Genomic DNA, 20,195 nt, shown 5'->3' with positions numbered 1-20,195 from the left:
CAAAAACACAATGGCCAATGCAATCTGAAAAACTACCTCCAGTAGAGTGCTTTCTTTGAGACACACTTTTTAAGACCTACTCTCAACAGACCTCATTGTGAATCTCCATGGTTTTGGTAATTCTCTATACTTTTCTAATTCCTTGCTAGATGGTCCGAAAAGAGAACCACGTACACTCACTGTACAGGTACTTCACTAAGAGTCTTAACCCCTTTATTACCCGCATACTGCCCAGGGATCCCACGGGCTCTATACTGGGACATCACTTTCAGGTACACTTTTACCCACTTTACATAATTCACCACTCAATGTCGTTTGCACTGCTGTCACAGCAAAGGATTCTTAGACATTCTTTCCCTATGACTCGCTCATTGGTTCCTCGCATCTTCTTACCTCATTTTCTTTCACTAGGAATATCTTGGTGCTGTGGCCAACCTGTTTTTTGGCGACACACCGCCACCATCACCAGATCAGGATGCTGGCTCATCAACTTTGCCCAGAGCTGGAGAACTCACTGAAAATAGGTAGGTAACAACGATGTATTATGTAAGTAGTAACAACATCTCCCCACCATATCTAATTTACCACCCAATACATGTCTTGTCTACCTGACCAGCCTCCAGAGGCTGCCACCTTGAACCCTTTCTTGACCTTTACCCACAGGCCTATCACCACTCTCTGTGCACCGCTGCATCCTCCCAAGCTCTCACTAACCATAATAGCCCTGTGACAGCTTTACTAATCACTAACCCCTATAGTAAAGTCTCGCTCACCATTGCAGGCTTTAACCCATCCACATTAATCCCCCTTACCTCACCTGCCAGGCTACTAATCATCTTTTCAGGTTCTCGTCCATACTACCAGACTGGTATCTACTTTAGTAATTTCTTTTACACCCTACACGTTGCTTGGCACCTCTCCAGACTTCTACTGGCCCTATCACATCATCTCCCTCTTAGCTTGCCTCATAACCAACTAATCACCCTCTCTTCCTAAAATACCAGCCTCTCATACCTGGCATCCCACCACCCTGTTAGGTACCCAACTAGAACATGACCTCATTTGTCAAGTTGTTGACCTGCCTCTCATTCAAGTTACCTGCCTTCACCCTAGTGACAAGCCTCTCTCCCACTATGGCAATCTTTTTCACAGGAAAGATCTTTTCACTCACCATACAACTCTCCATTCACACTACTATTTTCTTGCCTTCTTGACACAGTACGATCCCTACCATGTTTGTGTTTTACCCAAGCTGTTAGCCTTTAAGCTACTACCCCCTCTCTAGTCCAGTGTGCATCACTGTTGTGTGTCCGTGCGTGCTATAAATGCATAACTGCAATGTCCCAAATGTGGCATAACTCAAGGTGCCACACATCCCATTGGCCCATCTTCTATGTACATCAAGTCAGGTCTCTGAGGAGTCTGGTTCATCCTTGGTGATGTGCTTCAATGAGAAGGTTAACATTGCTGGGGTGGAATGAGATACATTATAACACAGTAGCATACTATCAAATCAAAAGGTGTAAAAATGCAGTATTTATTTGCAAAGATATTGTTGTTAATTTCTTTTACAACTATTGTGTTTTAAAAAATAATACATAAAAGGGCCGAATTTAATCTACATCCCAATAGCTGGAAACTGATGTGGGAGCACACTGCTTCACCTCCCAGCAGGTTCCCCCCTAGGCATCATGGTAGATGCAGTTCGCCAAGTGTGTATACTTGCAAAGTCTCTCGAGTGTTTCACCAGGTGGGTGCAGATTAGTGCTGGCCATCTCTGGACACGTATTTCTGGATTATTATCCGTCATCAGAAGAGATTAGGCATAAGATTATTTGCGGTTGCTGAGCAGGCTGCTGTATTCTTGGGTCACAGTACCTCTCCAGGCACGCAGGTGCCTCCCCACGAGCTCTTCAGCTGAAAGAGGCTCGAGGGAGCCTTTAAACAGGAAACTGATGTGGGAGCACCCTGCTTCACCTCCCAGCAGGTTCGCCCCTAGGCATCATGGTAGATGCAGTTCGCCAAGTGTGTATACTTGCAAAGTCTCTTGAGTGTTTCACCAGGTGGGTGCAGATTAGTGCTGGCCATCTCTGGACACGTGTTTCTGGATTATTATCCGTCATCAGCAGAGATTAGTCATCAGATTATTTGGGGTTGCTGAGCAGGCTGCTGTACTCTTGGGTCACAGTACCTCTCCAGGCGTGCAGGTGCCTCTCCACGAGCTCGTCAGCTCAAAGCGGCTCGAGGGAGCCTTTAAACAGGAAACTGATGTGGGAGCACACTGCTTCACCTCCCAGCAGGTTGCCCCTAGGCATCATGGTAGATGCAGTTCGCCAAGTGTGTATACTTGCAAAGTCTCTTGAGTGTTTCACCAGGTGGGTGCAGATTAGTGCTGGCCATCTCTGGACACGTGTTTCTGGATTATGATCCGTCATCAGCAGAGATTAGGCATAAGATTATTTGGGGTTGCTAAGCAGGCCGCCGTATTCTTGGGTCACAGTACCTCTCCAGGTGCGCAGGTGCCTCTCCACGAGCTTGTCAGCTCAAAGCGGCTCGAGGGAGCCTTTAAACAGGAAACTGATGTGGGAGCACACTGCTTCACCTCCCAGCAGGTTCGCCCCTGGGCATCATGGTAGATGCAGTTTGCCAAGTGTGTATACTTGCAAAGTCTCAAGTGTTTCACCAGGTGGGTGCAGATTAGTGCTGGCCATCTCTGGACACTTGTTTCCTGCCCTCTTGTGGACAGCTCATTCAGTTGTGGTAGCTTGTGATTCTGACAAAAACATTAAATCAGGTTCCGAATCCCTAATGAGGTGCATATGTTAAACAGTTGTGCCTTTTTCTGTAAAGCACCTCAAGGTTCCTAGGTTGGTTGCAGGTGCACCCCAACTGAGAATGCAGTGTCTGTTGAGGGTGTGGTACCACAACATTCTTAGAACATGCTTGATGGCTGAAGGAAGGAGGAAGTCGTGGGGTCGTTTTCTCATACATGCATATATACCAACATCCTGGCATACACGCACCCTAAGTGAAACAACTTCTTGGGAGAGCTTGCACTATATAATTAATCCGTTTGGATTCTTAAAGATGTCTTACGACATTGACTGCTTTTCGTATGTAGCATGTTTCTCTATTTTGGGGTGGCAAGTGAGCTTTTGGTTAGTGCGATAATTAGGTTTGTTTGAGGGCCTTACTGTATAATTTGGCAAGGCCGCTCTGCACATGTTCTTCTTCTTCAATGAGAACAATTCAGAAGAGGCTTCTATTCATTGTTTTGATGTTCTGATGTCATCTGACAATAATGAACAGAAATTGCTTAAACAACTTCCCAGCAGAGTTGCTACCTCATACATTCTTTGTACCATGTTCAGACACCTATTGGGGTCAAAGCATCGGCATTCTAGTCCTTATTGTCTGTCTCTCACCATAATGGGTGGCTTTGAGTGACAGTTTCCAGACTTAGTCATTGCCTAAGAATATTGTCACGTGGCCAGTAACGATTTATCTCCCTTTCTTTAGCATCCGGGGTTCCAATTTTGTGAGAGGTTGATATTTTGTTATATGTCTCTCGAACACTTACACTAGTTGTAACGTGGCAAGGATCTGAATTAGTAGAGGGCTTTATAGGTTAACTCTATTTGCTATACTGGATTCGGCGCTACTATTGTGGTTTCAGGAAGAGGCAGGTTTTAACCATCTTCCTGAAGGCTAGGTGATCATGGATAGTACAATGGTGCATTGGAAGGCTGTTTCACAGATTGCCTGGTTTAACAGAGAACACAATCTCTCCCACTTCTCATTTGTTAAAGTTTTGGATTGACATTAGGAGGGTTTTTTTTAGTAGTACATTTTTTTATTGCATTCATTTGATAACAATAATAGAGAAAAAGTTATGCTGTGTTACGTATACGAACCATTAACTATAATGGGGTTGCCCGTGTCCCTCAGAACCTGGATATATAATTTAAAGGCTACAAGGTGTTATGTTGGGTAACACAATTCTCAGCCAAAAATTGTGAGAGAATATTAAACAATCAACATTTATACAGAAGTGTCACAATATGATCCCTTTTACAAATGGGGACTATCTTAACAATTTTGCCCCCTGGCACTGAATGCAACCACTAGTGTGCTAGATTGTTTTGAAAAAAACGTGTAAACAACAAAACAATCACACACAACACAAAGGACTATTTTAGTTTGGTATATTCATTCTCATTTACCCAACTGTACTTCCAATCAAGCAATTTTCTTTTTTTTTGTTTTCCGACTTGCTTCCAAAAACACATCTATTACATATAAAAAAATAACAAACACATGGTGAGAATGTACAGATCGCAGTGTGCAAGGATATGCACAATACATGAAACAATGAAAAAAACATATAGTGTAAAATGTCCAGATTTCAAAGTTCAGAACATCCTTTTATCCTGGTTGTCTATTTTAGGATAATTTACGCAGGACACTGAACCCTGTCGTCGAACGTTTCGACCCTATGGTAATGTGTTATTAACTGCACATCAAGACGGCACCTCCTCAGGACTACAATAAACAAAAACAGGGACAGCCTTCCAATGTTCTTAATCAAACCAACATACATTCCGTTTTCTGATGAATTATCCTCGACCCCAGCCGGGGTTCACATCGTAGTCTTTTTTAAACTCTTTTCAATGTATTCACTCCATTAGCCATATGCATTACATTTCAAACGTTATGGAGGTGGAAGCTAATGTAGACTGTTGTATTACTGAGTGTAAGGCCAGGTCTTGAAAAGCCTTATGAAAAGTCAGTAACTTATATTTTTTCCACAAAGATGGTGGCAAAGAATACAACAATCAGGCTGAGGCGGCTTTTATCAAAAAGACATGCTGCCAAGTTTACATATTGAAATTTGGGGATGTTAACCAAAAAGCATCTGCAGAAAGCAGTTATCTTGAAGGCATTTAGATGTGAAATGTGTGTTGGAGATACCTTGGACCTCAGCAATTTAAAGCTTGATAAACCAGCGATCTTTAAAAATGACTTGTTTAGCCTTTGATATCCAATAGGAAGTGCGCAGTGCAGAGGTGATAAAAGAATCCTATGACTCTGAACAGATAATCTGCCATCCTCATTCTGAATGAGCTGAAGACACCTTAACTGTCCACCAGTGCAACCTAGGAATAAGGGGGTTGCAGTAGTCCAGGCAATTAAGAATTGGGGCCTGGGCCACAAAAGGATGATTCTGCACAGACAAAAGATGCAACATTTTGCAGAGTAAGCACATACACACAGAGATATAAGAAAGTTGATTGACCCGTACAGACAGGAGCAAGCTGTTGTCCAAAAGAAAGCTTAGGCTTTGCACTCCTCTGGGTGGAGTGGGAGCTGAGCCCCATGAGGCTGTGCAAAAATTGGTGGGAAGGAAAAAACAATATCTCAGTTGTGTCTGCACTAAATTTGAGTGAGTAATCCACCAGATTTGTAGCATACAGTTCAGGAACTGACTGCTTGAGTGTGGATCTGTTATGTCAAATGATATCAGAACCTCAGTGTCATCAACATAGTTGAGAAACTTGATCCCATATGAACGGCGCAACTGAGCCAAAGGCCATGATTAGACATTGAAAAGAGTTGGACTGAGTGACTCCCCTCAATATTGTCTTAAACTCAGAGCAAAAAGGCTGTTTATGGATGGCCCGGTATCTAGACACCAAGTAGGATTGAAACCATTGCAGTACCTCCCCTTGTATACTAATCTCAGTAGGCCTAAATAGTAGTCTTTCAAGCGAGTTTCTATCGAACATGGCAGACAACTTTACCAGCACATGCTTTATCGAATGACCATGTTATTCCAACAAATTACTCTGGTCGTCCAGGTTTCGAGAATAGATATTAGTACAGTCTGTATCCCATGTCCTAGACGCAACCATTACTGAGCCTGGTGTAAGATGGAATGCAATTCCAGAAACTGTTAAATTTGCCTATTGATGTCATCCCCCCCCCCTCCCCTTAAAAATAGATTGATATGAAAAGACAAAAGGGAGATTGGAAGGAAATTGCTCATGTTATCTTGGACTGCATTACGTTTTTTTAAATAACTGGGGCGACCCGGAAATCTTCCATACATTTGATTCCTGAGCAGTGGAGATCGACTTATTGTACAGCTTAGGAAAGGGGGAGGTCAAGCATGCCAATGTCCTCTTCCAGACGTCAGGCAGCAAAAGGTCTAGTGAAGAGCCAGAGTTGATAAAGTTGGTAATTTCCCCAAAATCCTCTTGAATTAATTCCTGGAAATTGTAGAGACAAGGCGAAATAGTCTCTGAAGCAGATGCCAGACTGATGAATTTATCAGCTGAAGGGCAAATACTCTGACAAATTTTGTAATTTTTTTCAGAAAAGAAATTAAATTTCAAAATACAGTAAAAACAAAGCATTGCCGACAGAGTGCATCACTCAATCTACTTACCATAGCTATGAGCAAACTCTATAGTTCCCTAACTCCCCCTCACCCAAACCCCTGGAACTACAGTGCTAAGTGATAAAATATATATTAGGTCCTAATATGTCATGACGCATCTATCTAAAGAAAGCTCTGGTGGTGGGGATCAGTATCAGTGTCTGTCAAGCGAAGAAGGCAGAGCTATTTGGGACAGGTTAATTTGCAGAACTCCGTGGATAGTAAAGTGATGAAGGGGCGCCAGAGTTCAGCATATGAGGTGCCTTGTGCTGAAAGAGTCAGAGTCAGCCTCCTCATCCCTAATATTTACCAGAGGCGGTGAAGCCAGCCTAAGTGTGTGGAAATCTGGGCCATGCCCCAATGAGTTGGAATGACCTGCAGGGCTGGCCCCAGAGCTAATGTAATCAGCCATCCTCTGTGTGATTTAAGGGGAAAGGTGAGCTCATTGGGCAGTCTCAGAACTGTTTAAGCCAGGAATTGGGGTAGCTGGGTGTTGAAGTGAGTGGCTATGTAATACAGCAGTTGTGTCTAACAGCCAGTGAGCATCAGACATTCCCAGAGATGGTGGAACAAAGTCCCCGGGGATCCGCAGCCGGACCCGCAATCTACTGTGCGTCTGGGATTGCCCTTATATATGCACATCGACGTGAGGTACTAATATGTAGATATTTTTGTAGCTGTTTTGATACTCACTGTAGGAGGTGTGGCGCCGTGACCGGGGCAGCTGACCCCGGAACCTGGGAGCTCACGGTTCAATCCAGCACCATGTAACTCCGGGAAATAGCTCGCTTAATCTTCCCGACAGCCCCCAGCGCCTTGACGCCCTCGGTAACTGTTTGCGCTTTACAAATACTGTGACATTTTAATTTACAATTACTGTGTTGCGGGCAGTGGGTTGTGCCCGGTAATATACTAAGTCCCACTCCTGTTGGGTCAGTGAGTGTCCCAGCTCCAGTTCCCAACGCCTCTGGCCTGCCGAGTTAGTCAGTGGAAGGGAAGGGAGCACGAGGCCATATAGTTCAGTGATCAGGCGTCTGTCTGACATCTTAGTCACCAGCCTGCTCTAGCCATGAAAAGCCAGTGCTTTTCCACTTCCTCCCGCTCACCCAATCTCCCCACCCCAGTGGTCTATACTATAGCTCTGCGCCTTCTAACTTTGGGAGCGACCGTCTGCCAATACATGTCTTGTTGAAGAATTTAAACAATCCCAAGTGGCAGCTCCAGTGGTAAGACCTGAAATAGGAACAAAATCATTGGCAGAAATTATATTTTCAGGGCAGCTACACGACCTAGTCAGGAGAGGCGGTGCGGCCTCCATCTAGACAGGTCTGCTTTAACCTTTTGTCAGAGGGCCTTGTAATTGAGTGATGCAGTTGCTTAAACCATACGGGCAAGTTGAATACCCAGGTAGGTGTTGAAGCTGGTCATCCACTGTAAAGGATATCTATCTGAAAGGCTCGTCTCAGTGGCCGTCCAGAGTGAGAGATTCATAGCATGTGATTTGTAAATGTTGAATGCTGCTGCTTGCCCGAAGGCCTACAATTCCTCAAGAAAAGCCAGGAGAGAGGTATACTGCTCCTCCACGGCTTCCAGGACATCATCAGCATAGGGATTTATAGTATGCTCTGCCCTCCGAAGCAGATCCCTTTAATGCTGGTATTAACTTGAACCCGCTGTTCTAAAGGCTCTGCATAGAGCGCAAAAAGTAGGGGCGAGGGGGGACACCCCTGACGTGTGCCTCCTCAGACGGGGAATGGTACCACGGTCTGTCCATTCATTGCAAACAGTCACATTGGGATGCCCATAGTTTTTTTTTTATTACTTTATTTAGCATTTTGGTAAAGACAATGCGAAGCACTGAGTTCAGTTGAGTGACAGATAGGGTACAATCGCAATACATTACTGATGACATTTTCTCGAAAACACTGTAGGTTATACAATTGCTTAAAATAATGCATATAACACGCACAAGACCCCCTTTAAGCGTCGCTTCCGTTAATCAGACCATCTAAACATCCGTATCTCCCTTCGATGACAGATACACAGGGAAACATAGAATCCTGTTACAATGAGTGGGTATAGCATATTAGAGGTCATTCATGCATAATTTGAATCTCTCTAGCCCACCCCAGTCGGCACCATACCCTGCTCCTGTTGGGCGGGGGGGTCTTGCTGTTGCTGCGAAAGGAAAGATCTGAAGGGGCCCCAGATGTCTTTAGGTCGAGAGGAAGGAGGGATAGTTTTAGCATACAAGTCACTTCTCATAGAAGAGGTTGCTAAACTTTGGATCCAGCTGTGTATAGTCGGAGCCCTCTTGCCGCCACAGTGGATTGTGACTTCCCTTTTAGCCAAGAGTAGAGAGATGGCAGCAAATCTGCGTGTTTTAGGAGGGAACTGGACAACATATCCCAAAAGGGCAATTTCAGGTAAGGGTTCAATCGGCACCTGTATCATTTTACTTAAAGGTTTGTGTACTTCAACCCAAAAGGTGTGGATGCGTGGGCACGTCCAGGCAAGGTGCGCGAAGTCTGCTTGAGGAGACTGGCACCGCTGGCAGTGATGTGGTCTAGTAGAATCTACCTTGTGTGCTCGGGCAGGTGTAATATAAATTCCACGCGAAAACTTGAAGTGGATCAATTATGTCTGCTATTGAGAGATACCGTTTTAGTCACCTTGCAACAGGCCACCCATTGCTCATCAGTGATTGGGTTGCCTAAATCCGTCTCCCATGCCTTACGTACCCTTTCATCATTAACTGGGACTAGGTCGGCACATGTCTTGTACAGTTGCGATATAAGATGGATTCCTTTGCTGCTACCTATCACCATTGTAAGGGGGGGAAATGATGGAGGTTCTAGTGGATAGTCTTAGAGCTGAGCCCGCAGAGCTGAATGCAGTCTAGCTAAGACAAATCTGTCCATAAATGTGGCATCTGGGAACATGGATATATCATCTGGGTTGAATATGTGGCCCACAGGGAACAGATCCCCCACTGTGATAATATTAAATTTAGAGCAGGTCTTTTCACCAACTTTTCGCCAGTTATGGGTAGCAGTTTGGCGTTAGGGAGTGGGAGAGACAAAGAGTACAGTGTTGTGGTATTTGTAATATGACTCAAATTAGTCCATGCCCAGCTGGTAGTGGACACCGGCTGAATGTCTGTGGGGTCTTTAGGGATACCTGAGGTGGCCAGGGTGTGCGGTAAGACGAAATCTAATTCCGGACGTGGGTACGTAATCCTGGCATCTGGGTGGTACCTTGTCTGTGCGAAACTAAATTGTGCTGCCAGAAAGCTGCCAGAAAGTACAATTGTACCCTCCTCTATCACAGGGGAGTGTCATTATCTGCCATCTCACCCTGGGTGTCCTGTTGCCCCAAACTAGCCTGATTAAGTGTGATCGCAGAGTGCCGAATAATTTGTTCGTGAGTGGGATTGGTATGTTGTGAAATAAATATAAAAACTTCAGGAGTACAATCATTTTCATAAGGGCCACTCGACCCGCCATGGAGAGTGGGAGCCTGAGCCAGGAGTCTATTTACGCCTCGAGTTTGGAGATCACCACTCCATAGTTCCGTCTAATGATCTGGTCAGAATCGAGGTGGATGTGAACCCCTAGGTACTTTACGGAATTCGTACACCATTCCAATGGGAATCCTGGATCCCAGCGGGCCGTTCCTGCTGTGAGAGGGAAGATAACTGATATACGCCAATTAATCCCCAGACCCGAAAAAGTGCCAAAACATAGGATCTCTCTGATGAGTGGATCCAGGTTTGTTTGGGGGTCCCGGACATATAAGAATGTGTCATCTGCATATAAAGAAACCAGTAACGGGCCTGTGTTGAATTGCAAACCTCTGTGTAGGTGTTTTTCCTGGAAGTGGCCAATCAAGGGGTCCATCACTAAAATAAATATTAAATGGGATAGCGGGCACCCTTGTCTCATTCCCCACGGTAAGGGAAAGGGTGCAGACAGAGTGCCATTTAGCTGGAGCCTAGCTGCAGGTATATGACTATATAACAGAGCTGTGGTGGCAATGAATCCCTGTGGCATCCCCATGCGCTGCATTATGGAAAGTAAAAAGGATCATTCCAGGGAGTCAAAAGCCTTCTCGGTGTCTAGAAGGATAGCTGCTGCAGGGATCTCGGGGTTTATTCTGTGCAATGTGTTAAATAGGGTGCAGAGATTGAAGGCAGTGGACCAGTGCGGAACAAAACCAGATTGGGCTGGGGAAATTATAGATTCCATGAGCAGTGAGAGGCGGCAAGCTAGTAGCGAGGATTTTGTAATCTAAATTTAGGAGTGACAGGGGGCGATACGAACCACACAGTAGGTGGCCTCTACCCAGTTTAGGGAGCAGGATGATAACTGCCTCTCGTAGACTAAGGGGGGCGGGTATCTGTTTCTCTAGGGCTTCGGCATGGACGTCTAGCATTCGGGGGATCAAGAGGTCTTTGTAGGCTTTGTAAAACTCGCCTGTAAACCCATCCAGTCCAGTGGCGGCAGACCCATTGAGAGCTGTAATGGCTTCATCTATATTATCTTACGTGATTGGTTCTGCTAAAAAATCTTGCATGAATCTTTCTAAGTATACTAATGCAATTTCAAATAGATAGGACTCCTGGTCAGTTCTATCAGGGCCTAATTTTGAAGTGTAAAGTGTTTTGAAGTAAGATAGAAACTCCTGTGATGTATGCCTTAGTGTAAGAGGGTCTGATCATTTGCGCTAGCACTCATCTAGGGCGTTCCCCTTCCCCATAAACCTTAGCGTTGTGTTACTTCCCCATGTAAAGTATTTCCCTGTCAGCCACCTCTCCGTACTCCAAGAGCTGCCCTGTTTGTGGCGTAACTCGGTCTGCAGCTACCCTCTGACTGGCGTCCAATGATCCCAGTTCTTTTTTCAGCCGGGTAAGCGTGCCACGGAGATCACAAAGCACTCCAGAACTCTTAGAGATGCATACACCCCTCATGTAGGCCTTAAACTGAGGTTCCGTGACGGTTCCGTGACGACTTGAATCCGTGTTATCAAGTTTGTCGGAAATACATAAAAATGATATCAGTGAACCGCAAATGATCCATTTAGTATATCCTAGTGTTTTCGCTACGCTACGAGCAAGAGCACTCCTTCCACTGACACATTTCTGATCTACCCATGGCATCCATCTTAGATCATGGCCGCCATTTTGTGGTTCCTTGCCCTCACATATGCAATAGCCTCTGATCATTTCATTCACTCCACTTTGATTAAGGACACGTAGCTTTAGCCGGAGATTCACCTCTTACGTGACACGTGTACCTTAAACCAGATCACGCTGTAGCTGCATGACTCGACAAAGGCTGCCTCCTCTGCCCGAGGCCAGTCCTGCCAAACTGGTCTTCGTGTCCATTGTACCTGATCATGATTAGGCGGCCGAAGCCGGTAGCCTTGCCCATTTACGACCCACAAACATCTCTTATCTCGCTTTTCTATCTTCTGCACCTGGCTCTGCTCCTTTCCTTCTGGGCCTTTATTAGGGGGAGGTAACGAACTTTACGATGAGGCGGTCCGGCTCCTGAATACAATATTGACAAGGAATTGTGATGGACTGGTGGGAACCCCTCTTCGTGATGTTTGGTATCAGATATTATCGACAGTTCCTGTGTAACGCCAAATATTTATTGTTTAGAGACACAAAAGGTTTGGGAATGTACCGACATGTGAAATATTTGCCTAGAGCACAATTTTTGGTATATAAGGAGCAACCCACTTTGTACAAATCGAACAGGCTCCTAGAATCTGCCCATGTGTGGTTTCTGTGACTTCTGTGTCCCTGCAGTAATAAACCTTTGGTCTTTGACGCCACCATCGAGAAGCTCGTGTTTCTGTTCATTTGTGCACCAAGGCAGGTGGGACTCCGGGGTCTTTGGGTGTTGTACCCTGACACCTCTGGACGGAACCAAAAAGTCCAGAACTCCAATTGGCGCCCAACGTGGGGCGACGTCATTCGGTACCGGTCCAAAAGCCTGAAGAGTTCGAGAAGCTTCGTGTGAAGATTCCTGAGGGAGGCGCCCCACTTCATCGATCCCGGCATATCGCAAAAGTGGCCCTGAAGTTCTCTTCCACGAGGGTTCCCGTTCAGGACGGCTGCAGTGGGCCGTTGCCTTGACCGTCGCCCTGTCTTGGACCCGAAGTGGTGCAGTCCTTAGTACGGCGAAACGTGACGGGTTTCTCCTTGGTGACGTCTTCAGTGACTCAGTTAAGTATTTAGTGATAGCTAGCTGGTTACTTTTGTGAGGATTGTTAAAAATCCTTGATCGGTTCTTGGTTTGGTTTGGTTTTGTAAGATTATCTTTGGTTGCTCTAGTTACGATAATCTATTTGGTTTAGTTTTGGGTATCGATACATCAGTTCGTTTTTGGTAGGCCTAAGTTCTTGGTTCAAGTGCACAAATTTGTTTCGTGTTTGTTTGTTTTGTGTTCCGGACTGAAAATGGTAAGTCGGAAAATGTTGTCTTGTTTTAGTTGCAACAGTGACTCACAATTAGAGGACTCTTGTCTGGTTCCTCCGATTGGGACTCCCCTATATGATTTATACTGTAAGTATGGTGTGGGTCCTATAACTTATAATGAGATATGGGTCCGTTATTGTAAGAAGGATGGTGTCCTTAGTTGGCCACTGCATGGTAGTTTTGAACAAGAGATTCTCGACAACTTAGAAGCGAAATTGTTTAGGAAGAAAGCCCGGCCGGCAATGTTTGACTCTTTTCGTTATTGGCGGAAAGAATCCAAACAGAGAGAAATGAAAAGGTTGAAGAAAGAGCAAAAAGAACAAGAAGAGTTAACTCTAGAGCAAGCGACTAAACAGTTGCAGGCTAACGAGTGTGAGAAGGCCATAGATGTAGCCATTAGAGAGCATAACTTAGCGATTGACAAGTGCTATCTTGCCTTGCCATCGAAAATGGCTAAGACACTGGAGGATTCCGAAAACGATCCTCTGCTATCTTATCTGTTACGTTCACCTCCACCGTATGCACAAGGTGCTACGGCTCCACTCATCCCGAATGTTCAATTGCCGGTTGCTGGACAACCTGGTGTTCCTGCTCCTGTTCCTCAGAATCAAGTTCCTATACTTCCTGTGGTAAATGTACATGTTCCTACAGCTCCTCCTCTTCCCGCACTGCCAGCTCCTATACCTACCACTGTACCTACTGGTCCTCAAACTATTTTTCTCGATACTCCTACTGTTTCGTCATCCATTCCTACCTCTACTGCATTCTCTATGTCTGCGAGTGTACTAACTCCACTTTCTGTTCGTCGAAGAATCACTGATTCTGTTACTAATATGCTGTCTCCTATATATAAAACCTTGATTAAGACTCCTACTCCTGACTCTGTTCAGAGACGGAGTCAGCTTCCAAGTACTGAAGAACGGGGAGTTTTAGACTCCATGGCTCTCAGATGGATTACGAAAGTTAGAAGATATAATACGAGAGATGTGTTAGAGACATTTATGCAATGGGGAGAGCCAACGCAACGGTACGTCTTTGATGAGATGTGCTCGTTGTTACGTGAAGAGATAGAAGAAGACGATGCCGAATCAGATTTGGAAGATTTAATTAAAGTTCAAAAGGAGTTTGCTGCTGGAATGATAGTGGGTGAGAATATAAAGCAAGCGATGGAACTCATTTTGAGTTTTAGGAGTGATCCATCTCTTCGCTCGCCGAGAGATTTAGAGAGAGGTAAAGTGAAGCCAAGTCGCCAATATCCTATGAGGGAGGTTCCTCCAATTTGGCGCGAAGCAGTACAACGTGATGATAATGCAGGTATTGCAGCTGCTCCAGCACAGTTCCAAAGAGTATGGATACATATTCCATGGAAGCGAGCAGAAGTGTTAGCAGTGAAACAGGCTTTGCCAGATCCACGTAAGAATCCAGCCGGATATTACAAGGAATTGACACAGACAGTTGAGGCTTGTATAATGAACTTAGCCGACATTGATATGTTGTTTGGTAATGTAGTTCCGCAACCAGTGTGGGCTAAAATTCGTAGAGAGGATCATCAGGCTGCTTTAGGTGGTGATTGGGCAGCTATCACTGCAGCAGATGCTCAACAAATAGGTGGTGCGAAACCCGAACCTTTGATTGCTAATCTTCCAGGTAGAATAATTGATTTAATGAAGACTCTGATGCCAGCATTGCGTGTTAATTGGGACAAGTTGTCAGCGTGTAGACAGAAGAAAGACGAAAGTGTCTCCGACTTCTTCACGAGGTTCGAAGAGACTTTTGTAGATCATAGTGGTCAGGATATGAGCACAGAAGGAGGACAGAGACTCTTTGTCGATAAATTTGTGCATAATTTGTTACCTGAATTATGCAATAAATTGAAAGACTCAGAGAGCGCGTGGGCTGTATCTACGACAGCGCAAATACTTGCGACTGCACAGTACTACGAAAATAGGGATAAAGAGGAAAAGGAGAAATCAGAGAGGAAAACGAAAGATTTAAAAACTAAAGTTCTTTTGCAGCAGGCGTATCCGCCTCGTACGAATCAGACTAATACGCAGCAAAACTCATATCAAAGGACAGATTATAGTACATCAAGGCCTCAATATCAGTGGAATCAGTGTGCGTACTGTAAGAAAGAGGGTCACTATAAAAATGAATGTCCGATCTTAGCACAAAATAATGCAGCAGCAGCTCAGAGAGGTCGTGGTGGTTATGCGCAGAATTCTAGAGATCGAGGACGAGGTGCTATGCCTCCGCAAACGAATGATCGTCCTTCTAATCACTTTGATCAACGAAATGTACAGTCAGCTCAACAGAATAGATCTCAGCAATATCTTGTTGAGGATTATTGTGAAGTTGATGAGGGATTCCAACAAAATGGGTACTAGGACAGCCATGGACGGAGAGAGGGAGTAGTATCAGTTCCAGTGGATCAGAGTGGGCCTTATGTCGCAGTAGCAACATCAGGTGTAATCGAACCGTTTCTGTTGGATACTGGTGCAGCAAAAAGTTCTATCATGCATGCGAAACTCCCTGGCGCACCTTTGTCTGGCTCAACAAATGTTTCCGTAGGTTTTTCAGGCGCCCCTGTGTACAACCCGATATCTGGCCCTTTGTCTATTTCTGTTGGACCGTGTCAATTGAAAGCACCCCTGATTTTGACGACAGGTTGTAATGAAAATCTGCTTGGTTTAGATTTGTTAAAACGATTATATGCGACATTGTACTGTTCTCCGGAAGGAGTACAGCTTACTTTGGGTAAAAGACTCACCTCTCCGATGTACTTGTCAATGGACGCACTCCCGCCGGAGCTACGTTCACTCCCTGATTCTCTTTGGGCGACTGGTCCCAATGATGTAGGTCTACTAGAAATTCCACCATATGTAGTAACTTTGAAAGCGAATGTAAAATTTCCAAGAATTCCTCAATATAAAATCTCGAATGAAGGAGAACGTGCACTTTTACTAATCGTGCAAGATTTGATTAAAAAAGGTGTGGTTGAAGAAACGCGAGGAAATGTCTGTAACAGTCCTGTATTACCGATCTTGAAACGAACTGATCCTACAAAGCCTCCAGTCTATAGGTTTGTCATAGACCTTAGAGAAGTTAATAAGATTGTAATTCCGCAGTTTCCTGTAGTGCCAGACATTACTGCCTTGTTAACATTGATTCCTGCCACAGCTACGTGGTTCTCAGTTATAGACCTCAAGAATGCATTTTTCAGCATTCCAATAGCTGAAGAAAGTAGGGATATTTTCGGCTTCTGTTTAGGAGGTCGCAGTTTCAGATTTAAACGCGCTCCACAAGGCTACTGTGAAAGTCCATCCATTTACAGTCAAGCTTTAAAAAGTCAGCTAGATTCTTTTGTCCTTCCTCCAAGTTCTGCCCTAGTACAGTACGTAGACGACCTTTTAGTGGCTGCCGATGACAAGGAAACTTGCAAAGCAGCTACAATTTCACTATTGCATCATTTGTCTAGTTTGAATCACAAGGTGTCACCTTCCAAAATGCAATATTGCTGCCAAGAAGTAACCTACCTAGGTCACCTCTTATCAAAGGAGGGAAGGAAGTTGACCCCAGAAAGAATAAAAGCAATTACGCAAATGAGCGTTCCACGCACACAGAGGGAAGTACGTGCCTTTCTAGGTATTACCTCCTACTGTAGGCAGTGGATTCCAAATTTTTCTCTTTTAGCGAAACCATTGGTAGCTTTGACTGGGAAAAATGTTCCGAGTCCGGTGCCATGGTCTGATGAATGTCAAGAGAGTTTTATTGAGTTACGAAAAGCACTGTGTTCAGCTCCTGTATTGGGTACACCTGATTATAGCAAGCCATTCACGCTCTACGTTCACGAAAGAGAAGGTTGCGCGTTGAGTGTTCTGACACAGAAGTTTGGTGACAAACAACGCCCTTGTGCGTATTTTTCATCAACATTAGATCCGGTAGCTAGAGCATTGCCTAGTTGTTTGAGGGCTACAGCGGCAGCTGCAGCTTCCATTCGACAATCTGCTGGTTTGGTGATGAACAATATGCTAGTGGTCATGGTTCCTCATGCAGTGGATACACTCATGAACCGAACGAAGACACAACACCTTACTAGTGCGAGATTATCTGGTTACGAGCTGACGTTATTAGCGAGTCATATTCAGATCAAAAGATGCAATGTATTGAATCCAGCAACATTGTTGCCGACTGATCAAGAGTCGAGTGATTCTGAGCCACATGACTGTTATTTTAGGACAGAGGAAGAGACAAAAGGTCGCATCGATTTGAGGGATACTCCTCTATCCGACCCGGAGGGTACGCTGTATGTGGACGGGTCATGTTTTAAATTGGAGAATGGTGATGTAACTGCTGCCTACGCGGTAACGACTTTGAAGACGATTGTGGAGACTGCAAGAGTGAGTCAGAATTCTGCCCAAGCTGCAGAATTAATAGCTCTTACGAGAGCGTGTGTTTTAGCTGAGGGAAAGAGAGTGAATGTGTTTACAGATAGTCAGTACGCATTTGGCGTGGCCCATAGTTTTGGCCGTTTGTGGAGAGAAAGGGGTTTCATTACGTCCCATGGGACTAAGATTCAGCATGGTCAGCTAGTTAACGACTTGTTGGAATCTCTAACCTTACCGACTGAAGTTGCGATTGTGAAGTGCAGTGCTCATAAAGCAATCACAGATGATGTTGGTCGTGGAAATGCCTTTGCTGATGAAACCGCTAAACAAACAGCTAGAGACATGATGAGTAGAATGTATGTTGCTACGTCTGCAAGATGGATTGCTGAGTCTGGAATGTGTGAGGACACAATGGAAAGTGTGAAAGAGATTCAGAAAGAAGCGACTGAGGAAGAGAAACGCGTATGGAGAGAAAGTACGGGCAAATTGGACTCGAATGGATGTTGGATCGATTTGACAGAACAGCAGCGTTGGATGTTGCCTGATGCGTATGTGCTTGCAGTAGTGACGATGGCGCATGGAGTGGCGCACATAAGTTCTAAAGGGATATGTAAGATGTTGGATCCGGTCTGGAAGAATGAGGGAATCAGTAAGTGTGCAGAGAGAGTGGTGAAAAATTGTATGGTGTGCTTGATGCATAATCCTGGCAAGGGAACTCCAACTCCAGCTGGTCATTTTGCTCCTCCTTCCTGTCCCTTTGAAGTAATTCAGTTAGACTTCATTCACATGGAACGCTGCAACAATTTAAAATACGTCCTGGTGGTAGTTTGTGCTTTTTCCAGGTGGATAGAAGCATACCCACTAAAGGACAACACTGCTCTATCTACTGCCAAAATTCTTCTAAAAGAATTTTTCCCTAGGTACGGAATGCCACGGATTGTATGGTCAGATAACGGAAGTGAGTTTATAGGGAAAGTTATGCAGAGTGTGTGTGCTGGTTTAGGATTGAAACAAAAATTTCATAGTGCAAACCATCCCCAGTCTGCTGGTTTAGTCGAGGGTTACAATGGCACCCTCAAGCTTAAAATAGCCAAAATACAAGCATCCACAGGTTTGGCTTGGCCAGACGCACTTCCCTTGGCTTTGTTATCAACGAGAGCAACAGTGCATTCTAGAATAGGGCTTTCTCCATATGAGATTGTGTTTGGCCGCCCAGCAAATATCTGGGGTGTGCCAAGGCCTAAAAGGTTTTGCTCCATTGAATATCCTATGTTGATAGACTACCTTTACGACTTGACTGCTAAATTAAATCTTATTCATCAACAGGTCTTTGATGCTTTGCCAAAGCCTCCGGAGAGTCCAGGGCATCAACTGAAACCGGGTGACTTCATTGTGGTCCGGAACTTCGCGAGGACAAAGAATCTTCAGCCTCGCTACATCGGCCCCTTCCAAGTCCTGCTGACGACGAGGACAGCTGTACGTGTTGCTGGCCGCAAGCACTGGATCCACGCTTCTCACGTAAAGCGTGTTCCACTGCCGCTGCCCTATGACGACTGGGTGAAGAAGGGAATTGGTGCCTCCGAATCTGAAATAACTCCGAAATTTGTCCCTTTCAGCGATGCCGATTTGATTACTGACACTTTGGAACTTGACTCTCCTCCTGAAAAGACTGCTTTAAACATTGAACATTTGTCTCCAGCATCAAAAGAAACTTTGCCATCTGCGAACTTAAACTCTACAACAACTGCTAGTGATACACTATTTTCCGATCAAACAGTACCAGCGAAGAAGAGATACAACCTTAGAAGCCATAAAACGGACAAATAAAGCAGGCAACTGCATATTGTAATTTTGATATATATATATTGAATTTTTTTTCAGCCAGGAAGTTTGCTATTGTTTATTGTTTTTTTAATTGCCTTGCCGTCTGGGTAGCCGTAGGGTCGTGGCTGTGTGCCTAGTTTGAATTTGCAGGGGTCTGACACAAGGTCGATCTTTCTGTTAGTTTTGGGAACTCCCAGGGCTGACAGAGGCATTTTCATCTACGTACACATCATCAGTGGTCGCGAGCGGATTGTAGAAGATGGAACTTCCTGCGCTGCAACGAGAAAATGTGATTTACGTTCGCAGAAACAGACTAAATAGAATTCTTCACAGCAAATGTTTCTTGATGCAATGTGTCGTTACATTTTTGATTGTTTTAGCAACATTGGTGGGTGGAATTGTTTTTAGCATAAATTTGATTTTTGTGCCAGTTTCTACAGTGCCTCCCCTTGATCCAGCTATTTCTACTGTTTCTTCTATACACTCTTTTCACTCATTTCCAGAACATGAGCAAGCCCGACGCTCAGAATTCACCAATAACACTTTTGTACAGCTCTTGCACCAACACCAACTGGTAGTTAACACTACAGACTGCTGGGTGTGTGGCTTGATACCTCACACTATGGATAAAGGTATTCCCTATTTGGTTTTGCCTTACAGCTATAATGGATCATTTCAGGCCTTCCAAACCATCTTTGCTTATGCCCTTGAAACCTATCCTCCACGTCCACCACGTTCCACTAAATATAACTCTGCCAACAAAGCCTTAGTCCAGGGAATTATTGACATGGTCAAGGACGTCAATAATACTCCATCTTACCCTAGAGACGAATTGCGAGTATATTTAAGTTGGAATACTTCAGAGTATCACCTTAGTTTAGGAGAAAGCAAGCATAAAAGCTCAACTCCAATCTGGGTCGTACCTCACCGAGGTCAGGTCTGTTTGCAAGGTAATGGGAGAAATCCGAGAGCTCAGCTAGGGAGGAGTGAGTGCGTAGAAACTTATGTGTTTTCGGCTAACTCCTCCCCTGCCTTCCTCACTGCTAGGGGTACCTACTTC

General features: G+C 44.7%; 1 protein-coding gene across 1 annotated transcript in view; it reads left to right on the top strand.

Annotated features, from left to right (window-relative positions):
* The window catches only part of LOC147705746 (uncharacterized), a 327,579-nt gene that overhangs the window by 7,025 nt on the left and 300,359 nt on the right, over positions 1-20,195 (top strand). Inside the window, 1 exon segment of the mRNA XM_086929556.1 lies at positions 412-524. Within this exon segment, the coding sequence (XP_086785682.1) occupies positions 412-524 (113 nt within the window).

The sequence above is a fragment of the Lissotriton vulgaris genome, chromosome 7 (assembly GCF_964263255.1).
Source record: "Lissotriton vulgaris chromosome 7, aLisVul1.2, whole genome shotgun sequence".
Lineage (NCBI taxonomy): Eukaryota > Metazoa > Chordata > Amphibia > Caudata > Salamandridae > Lissotriton > Lissotriton vulgaris.
The sequence above is the reverse complement of the archived record's forward strand: the minus strand, read 5'-3'. Positions and strand labels throughout refer to the sequence as shown.